The 17,082-nt window shown below is 41.5% G+C and overlaps 1 protein-coding gene across 3 annotated transcripts in view; it reads right to left on the bottom strand.

Annotated features, from left to right (window-relative positions):
- The window catches only part of LOC111865770 (sodium/potassium/calcium exchanger Nckx30C), a 267,900-nt gene that overhangs the window by 12,865 nt on the left and 237,953 nt on the right, over window positions 1–17,082 (bottom strand). For all 3 annotated transcript variants that reach the window (XM_033751953.1, XM_023854038.2, XM_023854039.2), the window contains one exon: window positions 9,524–9,671. In XM_033751953.1, the coding sequence (XP_033607844.1) occupies window positions 9,524–9,671 (148 nt within the window). The remainder of the gene's footprint in view (window positions 1–9,523; window positions 9,672–17,082) is intronic.

Here is a 17,082-nt window from a genome sequence, read left to right as displayed (position 1 = left end):
TAAAGGCAATGATCAGAATCACGTTATCAATCATATTATGTAGAGTATGCCACGGTTTTCTATTTTGTATTGTACGTCTTTTGCGGCTGCATATTTTGTCGTGGATACTGTTTGGGTTATTTGTGCCCTGATGACCGGCGTGTATGGTCCAAGTAACTAGGACATCATCCACGAAATAAACACTGCTGATAAACAAATGTTGCAGGAAGCGTAAATTCTATACGCCCTTTTTACTTTTTATATACTTATTTATTGTGTGCTTAATGATACTGTCAGTTGCCGATAATACGAATGTCAAGGTGATTAGTGAGAAATGAATTGTAGAGGGTGTAGAAGGGGGAGGCGGTGACCTAGGTGAGGTACTATCCTTGCATCCGCTACGAGAGATTGGTGAGGACCATTAAAAATCTCCGGAAAGATAGTCCGTGTCCCTAGCGAGATTCGAACCGTGCACTTCCTGAATACAAACGAGAAGTTTTGCCGCTTGAGACAGTTTGCTCTCTAGCTGTGTTTAAAACCAAGTTTTCACACTCGTAACAATTTAATCGTGTTCCTCTCCCGGTTTCATTTCTTAATGTTCCGCTGTAATGATGAATTTTGATGTCAGAACATCAGTTTATGCACTGTTACAGTCGTTTCGCTCCGAGCCTTGAAATGTATGCATCAAGTTCAACTGTGTGTTGTCAGAGCCATTATTGCTGTCGCAAAGCTGTGGGAACAATACAAATGCTTCTTCGCAGCAACATAAACATTAAGAAGGCAGTAGAAAGCATGAGGACCCCAAAAATACTCTTAATTTCCATTCCAGTTGAGTTTTAATAATCACAAAAAATTAAAACACGTCATTTTAACCCAGTAAATGTTACAGAGAATTCAATATAGTACAAACGGAAATGAATAGATAGGAATATCTTAGAGAATTCCTCTTTGACAATGGCTCTGTAGTTGCATTTTGCGTAACACGACCACCGTTGACGGGAATTAATGTAACCTGAGACATAAGTATTTGCTAGCAACGCAATAGCACACCGAGTTTATGATGACTCTCCCACCACCACCCCGAACATTGGAATGGGGACTATATGCGCCTCCATTACATTTTACTGTCTGTGGGGGAGGGGGGAAGTCAGAATATTTGCTTGAAAACTAAGTTTACAGTTGTTTGAGAATATTTTTACAGATCCCCCTAAAGTTATGGGCCTCTGAACGATAGAAGAGTAATAACAAAAATTATTTTTAATTCTTGGTACTAATATCCGGTATATATCCCTCGCTTCTCAATTTTGATTTTATCCAGAAATCCCAGTGTTGGTTGTTATCGCCCCCACCCTCGCCAACGCCCATGATATGGACTCTTCCTATGGGAACAACGGATCTTTGACAACCTATATAGATCCGCTACTGGGCTATAACTCTGACGGATGAACTCAATATGCTGAGGGTGTTTGAGAGCAGAGTCAATTTGGACCTAAGTAACAGGTGGGCGGAGAGAATTTCAAACTGAGGAGCTTCGACTGTGTACTCTTCAGCAAATATAATTTTGGCGATCAAAGGATGGAGGACGAAAATTCCGGGGAATTTGTAAAGTGCGGGTGAGGTAAGAAATGTATATATAATTGATTCGATAGACATTAACGGAATAGAATAATAATAATAGAATAAGAATAGAACGGACGTTGGAGGAATAGGGTGCGACTATGTGGACTGGATTCAACTGGCTCAAGATGAGGTCCAATGACGGGCTCTTACGAACACGATAATGAAGAGATTCACAAGAACCGAAAATTTATTGACATTTATTTATTTATTTATGGAACTGTCAAAACAAACCTGCAGTTAGTTAAATCAGCGACTGGGAATAATCGACTCGCCCTTCTCCCCAAGGAAAAGCACAGGATAATTTTAAGAAAGGTAAAATAAAAAGAAATTTATGTGTAAACGTCAGATATTGAGACGTGGCGCCAAGCCTTTGAATGACGTCAGTGAATCCGTAATATGAAAAATGTAAGTCGCAAGATGATGCCTTGAGGCTTTCCAGTTTGTTTTCATCTTTGTGGATAGTAAGTGCAAATGAATATTGACAATGTCTCCTCTGGCATTCTATCTAAATATTCTACCATTGTTTCTATGATAACTTAATTTTTTTATATAGAATTATAATGTATGTAAATCTTTTCGAATTTTACAATTCCTTATCCTATCCCCGCTTGCATTTGGTGAGACTGTGACGGCTATTAGTATGATTTTGCGACCCTGAAGTAGAAACAGAATGAATAAGCCATAGCAGAGTTGTTTTCTTGCAGCTTTTCTAAAGTCCAAGAAATGTCATGTTGCAGTAACGCTCTGGAAAGGCAGCGCCATAGCTCAAGCGGTTAGTCGCTGGCTTCCCACCGCGGCGGCCCGGGTTCGATCCCGGGTCTGGTCAAGTGGGATTTGTGGTGGACAAAGTGGCGCTGGAGAATGTTTTCTCCGAGTACTTCGGTTTCCCTTGCCAATCTTCATTCCACCAATTGCNATAATAATAATAATTTAATCTTGCATCGAATTAAATTGGAGGTACTTGACAAGTACAAACAGAAAGCAAAATTTTAATGCGTTTTGTTGCTTGTTGTCGGGCCAAAATATTGGCCGTGGGCTTATTTTGTTCACCCCTACTCTAGCGGTAACCCGGTTAGAAACTCAGAAGGACTACCATCTAACATGACTGAGGTTTGCTGAAATTTCCTCAGTCTCTCAAAAACAATTGTCGTGACTGTAATTTGAAATAAGCCACCGTCCACCTCCTTCCTGACCCTTAGTAACAATTTCCCATCTCATATGACGATATATAAATTATGACACTGAATAGCATCAAGAAATCAATCAATATTATCCCTGAAGATCAGTGTATTTTCCGATCTGTTGCCGTATAGTCTGGCACAAGGCTACCAGTGTTTCAGAGAACCTACTGCCTCCATCTTCAGAGCAGAGTTACTCCTTTACACTTATTCTTCTTCTCTGCAGATGGAGACAGCAGATTTCGCCGAAGCTATATCGCGTAATATCCCAGAAGTAAGAAACTCAAATCTCTCCATATTTTTCCCTTCAGTTATTAAAAACGCTTATAGTGGATCACCGCACTTCCCAGTACAGTAGAAGTAACTGGGATAAAACGTAAAAGGTAAAGTTATTCCTGTAACAGGCCGTGAAGGCCCATAGGGTTGTGAGACGTCGAGCCTCCCACATTTCTCTAGACAATCGGCTACAGATGGCGGTGAGGTTGCCAACTTTACGCGCCGGCCGCCCTGTACCCCGAGGAAGATTCCTGGTACTCATTTCTGTTAGAGCCTGAGTCGACCCGAAGATCTTAGTCCGGCTGAAAGGATTAGATCAATTGAAAAATCCAGTGACCTCATCGTGAATCGAACCCGTGACCTTCCGGCTTGTAGCACAGTGCCTCAACAAACTACGCTACTGCTTGCCCCTGTCACTGGGATAATATTAATGATATAATATGCTCTTGTTTTGTTTTATCACACATCAGTAAATAATTGAAGCCATTTCCGAATACTTCCGTTTTCGTGGTTCCCCTTCGATGCGAGGAGCGGAGACGAAAGTTGTGTAACACCAAATGGTGTTGGTTTGGTTTCTTATCTCAATGAGTGACGTATATCGGGATATTGGTCTGCAGTACAGTAGGCAACTGCCCACAAAATGAACTGTATCTTGCATACATGAAACCTTACTACAGCCGTCACAGCAAACCCAAACACGCGGTCATTAATGTAGTTAACGTGCCCATAATGGAAATTTGCATTTGTGTTACTGCGTAATTTGAGCGCCAGGATGAACTGGGGTGTAATGCGCCTCGTTTCATAGCCCTTTTCTGATTTCCGGCAGCAGGGTGCAACTAGAAGCTTGGTGTAAGTTTTGAGGTTTTCACGGCGGTGACTATGAAGAAAGCTTGGTGTTCGCCCTGACACGATGCATATTACAAACGAGATACACCGCTTTAAAATAAATCACACTTTCGCACTCATCTATGGTGTGTGGCTTACAAGTAACAGGACACATCCTGGTTATCTCTTTATCACTTTAAAATAAATGACTACATACATGAGAGTGAATCTGTAAGCCGGAAGAGCTCAGACGTTATAATTGCTAGCTGAAGGCTGGATCACCAAGTTTCAATTTCCGATAGGGACTGCCGTTTGTCTCTTCATCATCTCACGCAGACATACCCACCCCCTGTTTGATTATTTTCCTGGTATATTTCGCTGTGACGTAGATCCTAATGTGTAGACACTTCTATGGTCTACCTACATACCAGTTTCTTTATTTTATTCCATCATCACATTAGCTAGTATGGACATACAGTATATTTTTTGTTTCTTACAGCATGTTTCCGCTAATTAAGCCATCGTGAGTTCTTTAATTTTTTTACATTCACTTGTATTCGTCTGCTAGCACACCTATTCCTACATTGGTTAGTGTTTACATATTGGAATACTGGATTTTAGTTACATGTAATGCCGTCATATATAAAAATGTGTGTCCACATCTCAGATTAAATAATAACGTTAAAGCTGTCCCTGTGCTTAACTAATTAAGCACTATGATATGAAGGCGTATGGAAGAGTGGATGTATAAATCCACATTTTCTTGGTCTCGGCACTAGTTGGAGGTGTGTGGTCAGCTTCACGCACCTGCAGCTTTACCCNGTCCCTGTGCTTAACTAATTAAGCACTATGATATGAAGGCGTATGGAAGAGTGGATGTATAAATCCACATTTTCTTGGCCTCGACACTAGTTGGTGTGTGGTCAGCTTCACGCACCTGCAGCTTTAACATCGGGGAAATAGCCCCCGGTATCCATTTGATAGGAGGCTGGGTGGATCCCAAAGCCAGTCTGAACGACTTGGAGAAGAGAAAATTCTTGCCACCACCGGGAGTTGAACTCCGACCTCTCGGTCGTCCAGCCCGTAGCCAGTCACTATACAGACTGCGCTATCCCGGCTCATAATTGTTAAAGTTTTAAATCATTAAAATTAATCACATATTAATGTTTTCTATGCTTTTGTTTGGATGTAGTAGTTGTGTGTAGATTACATATATCTTCTACTGATGTATTTCTCCGGGGTTCTTCCTGGTCTTGTACTGATGTTCTTTAGTGTGTGTTTTATTGGCTTGCTCGAGTAGGTATGTGATTATGTTTTCTCCTTATTTGTGTTTGTTGTATTTGGGAGGAATGTTGTGTTTTGTATGTGGCGATTGTGAAAGTGATACCTGATGATGGCTTAATGAGCTGAAATATGTTGCAAGAAAAGACGAATGTGGGGTGTGTCCATACTACCAATTGTGGTGACGGAATAAAATATTGTAACGTGTTTCGTTACAGAATACGCCGTAGAGATCGTTAATTGGTTTATTGAACAATCTACAAATATCGGCTACAATTAATTATCACAATGTTACGGGATTCCACACTTTACAAACCCTACAACAAAATCTCTTAACACTATCTTCAAGAGTCTTCACGTATTAATAACGCGGGAGCTATACAAGTCTCCCTGAATTACACACTCCAGATATGACTGGTTATCACTGGTTATCGCACACGCGTCTGTAGCTCGTAACTTGTGAACTGAGAACTCGTTGATAACGCACTCTCACTTGTAACACGCCGCTGGCTAGTAGGCTTGCTCGGAACTAACTCGGAGGTAGCTCGAGGACTCACTCTGAATAGCCTTCGCTGCTCCTCATGTAGCCTCGATCGGACAATGCAGAAAACGGCCACGTAATAAGCACCCTTGTTGCCTGACGCTGTGTTGCTAGCAACGCTAGCGGTAGTAACCGCTGTTACCACCGTCTTCTCTCACAATCCTGTTTACCCGTGCTGCCCTTGGTGACGTCATCGCTGTTGACTCGCTTTGCGTAGCGACCAGGATGCTAGGACTCGGCTAACTTCGGCTCACTTCGGCTTCGCTCGGCGCCGCTCGTGACGTCACCGCGGGGAGAGTTTCGGGGTGATTACTCGCCTATTACGCGAGCGCTACGTTACCGCTACGTGCAGCTGGGGAGGTAGGGGTCAACATGTCACAATGTATATATATTTCACGCACATAATGACGCTACCATATGTTTCTGTCTACATATTGAGGTTCATTGGTTCATCAGTTAGAGCCATCTCACCGAAAGCTAATGAAGAAACTTCTCACGGCCGCCATGTTACTACTTTACATTGTTCAGAAATTATCTCAACAAAAGTTTCAGTTTTCTTTGTCTGTTACCAAATATTATTTCAGGATCCTAAATTAAGTGTCGTTACCACCTCAGAAGTTCTCACTGATATTTGAAAACATGACGTTCTAGTGGTCTTCATACAAAGTTTTTCGAAAGTCAACCAACTGGTTAAAATGGAGGTCTCACGCACGCGCAGACAGAAAAACAGAAAGTATGCTAAGAATGCATTTATACTAACATCTCAACATCTGATGGGTATAATTTACTCTCACTGACGTTAGTATGCAGCGTAATGGCTGATGTCAACTTAACGAGTGCTGAATACAGTAACCACACCGCATAAGTTCTAACAGACTTGTACCGCGTGTCCGAGTCCTGCTCCCGGCATTGATGTTTCTGTTTCGTCGTGCCTTGTCCTGTACAAGCAGAGATCTCATATGGTCCAGTTCGGCACCCGGGCTATTGAACCGACTGCACATCAGATCAAATTAACAGGCCATTCTACGTCAGGATTTCTGCGGCAAGGGGACGGGAAAAGCATGTGTCTCTAATGTGGTCACCTAGAGAGATATCAGGTTCATAAGCCTTCTTCAGGGTGAAACGTTGAAAAGAGATATATTTTTTATAATTTTTAAATTAAAAACTAATTTTCATAATTTTGAGACAGCGAACTCATAAGGACCAAAATTATATTCGACCGAAATATTTAATGCCGACTTCTAATACGAATTTTCCTCGTAATTCGTTGAAGAGTTTTGGAAATGAAATATATGGGCAGAAGTGCGAACAGAAAAGACATTCCCATTATGCTCTCATTTTATATAATACTTGCAAAAAGTGCATTGGGATAATAAAGATCTCGCCATGACAGATGTGAGGATATGGATTGTGGTCTTCTGAGCTATAACACCGTGCAATCTCATAGGCGTAAGTGAATATTTTACTCTGAAGATGGAAGCAGCAGATCCCTCCTAACGTCAGTAATCTATTTCATGATCCCAGTCTAGATATCATCATTCCTTTGAACTACAGAAAGAACAGAACAGATTGTGGACAAAGTGTTCGGACAATGTAAAAAATGAGCAGGGATTGTGAGACGCGGTGAAGACCTGGAAAAACGTTTCAGTTTAAAGAAAGTAAAACATGTCACATGGGACGAAGTTAGCACTCGATAACGGTGAGAAATGTCTCGGCCAAAAGAATCACGAAAGGGAGCCACCTAGCAATTTCTCCTGCCAAGGACGGTTCGAATATGTCGGAATCACGTCTAAGATATCCGTAACCTGAGGCGGTTTATGTGTGCCTTTTGACTCTCAACAATTGTTCAGGAAGGACCCCATAATTTACATAATAATTCTGCCATCAAACCGAAAAATTGTTTAACTTCATATATGTATGTAAGATTTGAGGCTTTCACGGCGGTGACTATGAAGAAAGCAGTCTTCTGGGATTTGGCACCGTGTATATGTGGTGTTAACCGACGTTTCGGAGGAACGTATCGCCTCCATCTTCAGGGTAGAAGAAAAAATATAAGAAATCCGCAAGCGAGGAGATACGGTCTCCTCGCTTGCGGATTTCTTATATTTTCTTCTACCCTGAAGATGGAAGCGATACGTTCCTCCGAAACGTCGGTTAACACCACATATACACGGTGCCAAATGCCAGAAGACTGCTTTCTTCATATAGGTAATCAATACAAACAATTATTACACTTCTCGATTCTGTTTGTTTGGATGAAATTAATTTATTCTTTAATGTCTTGAGAATGGAAAGTAAGCATTTAGTAGGCCTATACACAGGTTATCAGAAAAAAATTAAGTCCAAATAAATTAAACGTATAAGACTACAATTACTGTATCCTCAGACAGTAAAATTTTCTTTATAAATATAACAAAGAAATATTAGATCTTCATCAAACATCACAGTATTTGCCTGTCCAAACTCTTCCGCTATCATCTAACGCGGGAGGGTAGTGTCTGGAGGTACCACTTCGTGTTTCAGAGACCTTCATCTTGATACTCTATCCGGAAACTATCACTCACTCACTCACTCATGGAGCTGAGCCCTTCTTGAGAAGCTGCCAATTGTGCAGCTACTCAAGAACTTCCCAACATTTTATGGAACCCGAAGGTTCATTACTGTGTTCACAAGAGCCATCCACTGGTCCGTATCCTGAGCCAGATCAATCCAATTCATACCATCCCATCCTATCTCTCTGAGATCCATTTTAATATTGTCCACTCACCTACTCCTTAGTCTTCCCATGGTCTCCTTCCTTCCGGCTTTCCCACCAATATCCTATATGCATTTTTCCTCTCCATACTTGGAGAGGAGTACAAGTTATGAAGCTCCTCATTATGCAGGTTTGGAAACTGACTATATTGAAACAGATTTGTATTTAGTTTTCTGAATTCCTGACATCCTTAAAAAAGGCCACTTGCTCTGCATTACCACATCTGTCCCAATTCATCATTCACTGTCATTAATTTAACGATTACAATCTATGCAATCGAAAAAAGCCTTTCAAATAAGCTTATAAATAATATACAGTTCTAGCTTCGTGATAGGTAGAAACTCTGATCCCCTTTCATAAATCACGGGTTTATTTCAGGTCAGTGACTGGAAGTTGCAGCAAATTTATATTCAGCTCCCTTCATGTACAAAATGAAATAAATAATTGAGCCAGATTACCTTTTCCTTGTCTAGGCCAACTCATAATTCAGTGTTATTCAAACTTCATGTAGAAAGAAATTCAGTGCATGTAGAGTTTCATGTTTTATCGATATATTAATGTTCTCATAGAGGCCCATGGTCTAGATAGGCCGCATTTACAGATTTATTGACGTGTCCTGGGTGCAGATAGTGGGAAACACTTCGCAATTTAACTTTGTAGTCAGTATAGCGACCGTCTACGGGTTCGACGACTGAGGGGTTGGAGTTCGAGTCTCTTTTCCAAATCGTCCACCCAACCTCCTATACAATGTGTACCGGGGACTCTTTCACCAGGATTAAAGCGGCCGGGGCGTGAAGCTGACCACTCACCTCCATCTACTGCCGAGATCAAGAAAATATGCCTCTATACAACCACTCCCCATACGTCTTCATGGCGTAGTGCTTACTTCGTTGAGCACAGGGACAACTTTACCTTATCTTACTCTGTGACATTGGAAGCATGGCCAACAACTCTCCTTCAAACTAAATTCATGTCTATGTTTGTGAAAATAATCTACCTAGAAACGGGATAAACTTTATTTCTGTCACTGACCGACCGGCCTTATTCTATTCAACATGCGTGACTTACCTCTAGGCGTGCGTGTGTCGGGTAGAGTGATCCAAAGCGGGAATATGATGGGTGCCACCAGAAGGTAGGTGATTCGCTTCCTCGCGGTGTCCGGCCATGACATGTCCAGTGCCTCGTTGCCTTCTTCCTCGTCATCAGGATCGGCCATCTACAAACAAGAACACAGAAACGGCATTAGAACCGGTGGCGGCCGGCGAGCTGTTTTCTATGAGCCTATAAATTATGCCCGAACCTGGAAGTCGTCATTGCCTACGACTGTTTTAAACACGAGACTGGGAAATGAGTCACTGGATGACGTTAGAAGTGGGAATTACATTTACTCACGGCCCTTGTCTCCTCTCTAGACATTCGTAACCCATTCCAAAGAAGATATAAAGAAGGACAAATTGTTACATTATTATTATTATTTATTCTTTATTATTTATTATTTATTTATTCTATTATTATTATTATTATTATTATTATTATTACAGAATTATTCTGTTTAGACGTCCCGTTTAACCGAAATCTTTACAAATTTGTGGGGTAAAATAAAATTTAAAGACAAATTTACTTCTGTTCTCAATTAGTTAAGCACCAAGTCATGAAGATATACGGAGAGTGGAGTGAGGAATTCTTCACCAGTTGAGCAACTATCAGGTTCTCAAGAAAGACTCTGCTNGAGACCTCTGGATCTGCAATCAGCAACTCTGACCACTAGACCACAGAGGCGGTCTATTGCATTGTCTTAGGTCACCGTATCTCAACTTACGGGTTATTATTTGATAGGAAATTTATTTTACTTTAAAGAATTTGCACTTAAGGAAAAAGCCTCAACGAAAGCATCTATTTTATGAAAGAGTGAGTGCGCTGGAATAATACATTGGTGTAGGGAATCACATTCCTTGTAGCCCACATCAATATCTTTCACACTGCGACAGTCTGAAGTAAGCTACATTTTAACGCGTGAAATCTATCTGGGAGACGCCGTGCAATATCAGCTGAAAATGCGTGAGAACCTTCTAACTCATTCCGATTATAAATGTAAGATACAGTAACCAGAGTTACGAACACTTCTGTGAATTTGGTGGCACTTAATATCCAGATCTAGCAGTTCTTGTGTGGCTATTGTAATAGCCTAGGGCTTTAAGTTATTGGGGTGACTGATATTCCAGAGTTTCATTCTAAAGTAAGGGGCCTGACGATAGCCCGAGAGGATGTCATTGCTTCCAATCTGCTTTCTCAGATGCTTTTCTGACGGAGAAGCACGCTGCTTTCCTCGCCTCATATCTCGCAGTAGTACACTATGAGAAAGAAATGAGTCAAACATCGTTGGATTCTTAAACAAAACGAAAGGAGGAGCATTTTAAAAATCACGTTCTTCATAAGTTGCCGGTCACGGTAACCGACCGGTCTAAGGCATGCTCTGGGCCGCGCCATAGCTCAAGCTGTTAGTCGCTGGTTTCCCGCCGCGGCGGTCCGGGTTCGATCCCGGGGTCTGGTCAAGTGGGATTTGTGGTGGACAAAGTGGCGCTGGAGCGGGTTTTCTCCGAGTACTTCGGTTTCCCCTGCCAATCTTCATTCCACCAAATTCTCCATCATCATAATCACCCGGGGCAGGTACAATAGGCCAACCAGTGGCCCAGTTGGACTCCAACCCCCACTAACCGAATTAAAAAAAAAGGCATGCACTGTCTTCGCTCGGACCCTGGGATCGTGGGTTAGAATCCAAAACAAGGCATGAATATTTGGTGTTCGTGTATGTGTGTGTGTTTTTCTGTGTTTGTGTACAAGTAGAGGCCTTGCAAAGAGCTGATAACCCACCCAAGGAGTTCTACCGAATGTCTAAGATCTAGTAAACCGAAGTGAAACAGAGAGTTTCATGGAGGTAGGCCAAGGCCCAAATTCGGGCGGTGGCACGAAAGAAAAAAAAATCTTCATAAGTTAGGAGCCAGGATAGCGCAGTCAATATAGGGACTGGCTATGGGCTGGACGGAAAAGGGGTCAGAGTTCGAGTCCCGGTAGGGTCAAGAATTTTCTTCTCCACGTCGTCCAGACCGGCTTTGAGGTTCACCCAGCCTCTTATTCAATGGGTACTGGGGTTAAGAAAATGTGGATTTATACATCCATTCCCCCATACGCTTTCATGGCGTAGTGCTTAATTAGTTAAGCACAGAGAAAACTTTACCTTGTATTATGTAGATTCATGACTGATATGATTGAGCAATATGATATCAGTGCAGGTAGAACTTGTAGAAATAACGGAGGGTACACGCTCAGAAATATGCATCTAATATCGGGGTTTTATTTGTAAAGTAGTCCCACAAGCCAAATTTAAGTTCACATTTTCAGTAAAGAATGAAAGGCAGGAAGCCTGACTGATCCGAGCGTATAGAACATGGCAAACTACAGATTGAAACACAATTTGTGAGCGTAATAGAATAGAAGGCAAAGTAAGAAATATTCTACGAGGTCTCAGAGATGCAAAGTGGATGAAGAAATATATATCGGTCTTCCGTATTCCGTATTCCGTATTGAGGGGGTGGGTTTCCCCACGCACTTAGACCGGTTAGTGGTCCATTGTGCGTCCCCCTTTAATTTCTACTGTCTCCATACCCTACAGGTACTGGTGCTTATTATCAGCCCCTTTCTGCCAGCAAGGTTCCAACCTCCTCTGACAGTGGTATCTAATAGTTAGTCCCTTTCTGTCAGAGAGGTCCCCCCTCCTCTGGCAGTGGTACCTAATACTTCCCCCATCTACCGGAGGAATTGGAAACTACTTGGGCGAGAAATGTTGCCTAATTTTGCTGAGAGGTCTCCTAGAGACATGAGGTTCTTTTACGTGCCGTAAATCTACGACACGGGACCCACGGCTTAAAGTCCCTCCCGGAGGACTTGTTACCTGAATTTCTCCGCCCTTAAAAATTCCACGACCTCCGCCGGGTTTTTGAACCCGCGTACTACGAGTCATGAGGTGGGAACGTTACCTCTAGACTACGGAGGCCGCTTATATCGGTCTTAAAAAATATTTAAAATTTTCCTAGTTATCCAGGCACGTTAATGATATAATTTTTAGTTGAATGGTATAAAAAAATACAGTTCTTTCTGGGCACTGTAAGATAGAATTAGGAAGTTTCTTAGCGTATTCATTGCCAAGTTTCTCAACTCAGAAATTATAATAGGTCAAATGGCAAGCTGGGTACTAGTGATGAATTAGTAAAGATAGAAAAGGAAACGGTAGTGTCCCATTTGCCTATTACAGTGGCCTCGCTATGTAAGTAATGAACCGTCTTCGCCCACTCGAACGTTGGGATCGTAGGTTCGAATTCCATTCTGCGTTTATTCTGTACTTGTGTTACTATGTGTATAGGTAGCTGCCTTGTGAAAGGCTGATCCCCCTTCCAAGGAGTCATACCGCCTGTGTATAGGATTAAGAAACTGTAAAAACGACAAAGGTCCAAAGGGCTGTAAACCACAGGGATAAAAGGAGCATACAATTTTATTGTATGCTTTAATTAAAACTTCTTTGAGGATTCGTCACATGAATACGCAATCTTTTGGAAGGAAAGTCCTTTGCGTTCAACAAGGTCTCCAGTTTGGAGATTTTGATTCTCACCGTACGTTAAATATAGAATCTACTAACTTCCTGAAGAATGCTGTTTCCTGGGATTTGGCGCCGTATAGATCTTGTGTGAACCGACGTTTCGGAGGAATGTATCGCCTCCATCTTCAGGATAGAAAAATCCGCGAGCGAGGAACCAGCCACCTGCTCACGCTGGTTCCTCGCTCGCGGATTTTTCTATCCTGCAGATGGAGGCGATACGTTCCTTCGAAACGTCGGTTCACATAAGATCTACAAGGCGCCATATCATAGCCTCCCCCGTGAAAACCTCAAATCTTACTGACTTCCTAATTATGACAAGATCAAAATCACTATCTTATGATGAGACACACTATTAGATATTTTAGAGACAGTAGACTAAGGAAGTTGTGTTATCATTTACTTTGTAACACTGCAAACAGGTAGAATAGTCGAGATACTAGAAACCCCATCTACTTCTATAATTACAACAGACCTCTTTGTTAACATCGCACAGAGCACGCAACAGGAGGGACATACGGGTTTATTCCGTTATATTAGCCCTACGATACCGCGTCCAAGTTTTTGAGTGTGCAAGAAAATGAATGACAGTGACTATTTTAAGCTCAAACCGCCGAAATCACATGTCACAAGGTTTAGCCTGTCACTCTTCAGCAGAGCCAGCCGGTGCTTTGTTGAATTTCACTGCATCCCGATTCTCTCTTTGGGACAGAGATCGCTTTTGAAGTTTAGGCATTTATCCAACATCATGTTCCAGCAATATTATCCAGTATTCCCAGCTAGATGGATGCCAGGAATGATTATAATCGTGGGGTTTCAGCATTGTGGAAATAGCTGAAATGATCTGCACACAATATTGCGTCCACTAATCAACGATACTCAACCTCACGCTGTCATGAAATTGACCAGACACCCTAAATAACAATAAATGCAGCGCTCATTGTAAAACTAGACTGAAGACACGATGACAATTGCTGCCTTTGGAGGATTGCCAAGAACTGTATTCCATTCTCAGATGGCACTGCTGTAGAGCAACTCTGCTACTCTGGTCATCTTTCATCTCTGAATGGACAATACTGAAGTGTTTCTTTACGTATTGTTATCATAGCTCTTTCAGCAAGATGGTTTCGAATATAAAACAATCGATTGTTCATACCTCAATTCATATCGATATTCACTTATTCCTGACACAGATCTTCTGTTGCGAAGTTAATGCTCTGTAGATGGGTTGTCTCATAGAGTTATTTTTTCTTCTTCTAGGTTTATATTGTTAATGTTCATCACGCTGATAAACATTTAAAACGAAATAGCAGATTTTAAAGAGCGTTTCGAGTATGAATAGTTTTCAGGATGATAACAGTGATAAAATTCGATCGGAGCTTCGGCGCAAGGTCGATAAGAATAACAGGAAGTTCTGGGAACAACTAATCGCCTAATTTCCTTTCATACTACACGGACCGCATAGAAAATTAAACATTTAGGTGGGTATACAGACACACGGATAGAAACACACAGAGAGCAAGGTGATCTCATAGGTCTCCGTGTACTTTTTCAAAGTAAGGAAAGTAGTCTAAAAATCAAATTCACCCAGAAATTTTTTGTGCAAATCAGCAAATTTAATCTAAACGCTTAAAGTAGCTTTGAAAACGAAACACAAGAACAGACAAACGGATGAACAAGATTTCCCCCTCTACGTAAGGAATGTATAAAGATGAACGTGGTTCGAAGTAAGGTTTTAAAATTTTGAAGAATTAAATTTACAGATATAATGTGGGCTGAGTCGGCCCCGGGGCCATAATGCGGCTGAAAGACTTAGGTGTGACAAACTCGCCTTGCTTGAATGTGGGCAGCTCCCACAAGGTCAACTGAAAAAATCCACCCTATCGGGACTTGAACCCGCGACCTGCCGGCTTGTAGCAAAGTGCCTCAACCAACTACGCTACCGAGCGCCCCCCTTTAAAAAGCAGATATATAAAACTTAATATTTATACTTTCATGCTTTGATTTTCCATGATGTGGAAGTTTATTAGGAATTTCTTTAAAGTAATAATATATTGTTCATTACACCGCTTTGTCGGTGGTTCAAATGAGGCAGTCAAACTGTAGGATGACTGGTGATTAATCTGAAATACCATCCGTACATTATATAGAAGTGTCTGAGCAAAGCCATGAAAGGCTGTCAGGATATTCAGTCTGAGGGCAGAGATTTTAATCTTACACCCCGAATAAGGAGCAGGATTGTTAGCCACTTCACATCTGTATTTGGTTTTATTGGACAGAAGAAGGAATACACTGTAGAAAATTCTCCGTTCCACAACAATTAAGCCTAAACAAAAGAAGCTCCACATCAGGTGGAAGTAACGCGAGTGTCCTGTGAAGAGGAAAGCAACTTGTCGAGATAGGCCAGTTCTGAAATTTTCTATTAGCGTTCCTACCGCCCCTAAAGGAATGCGTTACCATACATCATTAGACAAAGGTCTCACACCTCCTGAATATTCAGAGGACGATGATTGATTGTGCCTCAAGATCAAAACAAAGTTTAGTCTGCTTAAGCGATTTGTTCTCATAATTTGAGGGGGATTTTGTCCTGAACCCAATTCAACACGAATGATTAATTGATCATGTGAAACTTTCAAAAGAGAATTCTGGCATGTCAAGGTTAGACTTAAGCCAAGAAAGACATTAACTTTTATAACCTTCAATATATTGAATCATAGTTTCAAATTCTCTTTTGTGTTTCCACTGCCAATAAGCAGCTCTGAAGAGAGATTATGTGTCAGTGGTTTAGTATCACCGTGAGAGCAGGCCTGCCTTCTTTGGTCTTTGTAGGTCCATACCGTTAATGGATCTGCAAGCAGAATACTGTCACCTGTAGGGTGGTACGCATAACGAAAATGACGGGTTCTAGTTTGGATGTTTGGATTTATTAGCAGTTTGGCTACACACCCTCTTAATCACATTTAAATACAGCGCTGTTTTCTATTTACACACATTGGTCCTCTCCTGGTACCACAACTAAAACACACAAACTATAATAGTCTCACTGAATCACACACTCCAAGTATTACACACGAATAAAATTTTCTAATAACCCTTATATCTTCACAGGTCGACAAACTTTCCCTGGCCATCTTCTACCGAGAACTCAGAACTCAAAAGTGAACTATAGGGCAGTTTGTTTTTAAGGTAACTTCTTTGCACGGACCCCACGGAAAACAATGTCTCCAATGGTTGTAGATGCAAATTTACCGCTGCGTTGCCTGGCAACAGACTTGCTATAATCTCCGTGCTTTTGCTCGGAGCCGACCGCATAGAAGACATAGTTTCCTTATTTTTTAGGTTTGTTTACCGAGCCGTTGCTTAGCAAAGCTCTGGCCATCCACGTTACAATATGATTTTCCTTCGATCATCTACGCTTTATATTTGGTTCTATTCGGTTATGAAAACTTGTATTTACGCATTATTTCATTTGTTGTACAATCCAATAATTTATGAAATCAGTTAATTATCTTAGTATCTACGAATTTCTTATGCGAAGAACAAACATCTGATCTGATCCGGATCCTGGATGAAAGAGGCAGCTGAAGACTGAAACAGAGGCATTAAAAAGAAAACATGGCAGTGAAACATTTCAGGACACTTCTACTGGAACTTTTGAAATAGTGAAGACAGTCTCTTCGTGCTGTGGGCTCTGTGAATCAGCCTCTGCAAAAGCCAAAAAGAACTGTAGGCTTAAAGAGTGTTAGTTGAATGGGGTCAGAAAATCCTCATGAAGTACGAGTGTAACTTTATAGAGCCCTACCTCGAGCCGGGTTCAACACTTCAGGGCTTGCTCACTGGTGACTGGTATAACCAAAAACTGGGCCCTCAGTTGGCCGTAACTCTTACAGGCGGGAACACCACCACCTTGCTAGGAGGATACAGAACCTAACGATTCATAGTTTTCTCCTATTTTATTTTACCTGTCGTCTTGACAGAT

The sequence above is a fragment of the Cryptotermes secundus genome, unplaced genomic scaffold (assembly GCF_002891405.2).
Source record: "Cryptotermes secundus unplaced genomic scaffold, Csec_1.0 scaffold612, whole genome shotgun sequence".
NCBI lineage: Eukaryota > Metazoa > Arthropoda > Insecta > Blattodea > Kalotermitidae > Cryptotermes > Cryptotermes secundus.
This window is presented reverse-complemented; position numbering and strand designations above follow the sequence as displayed.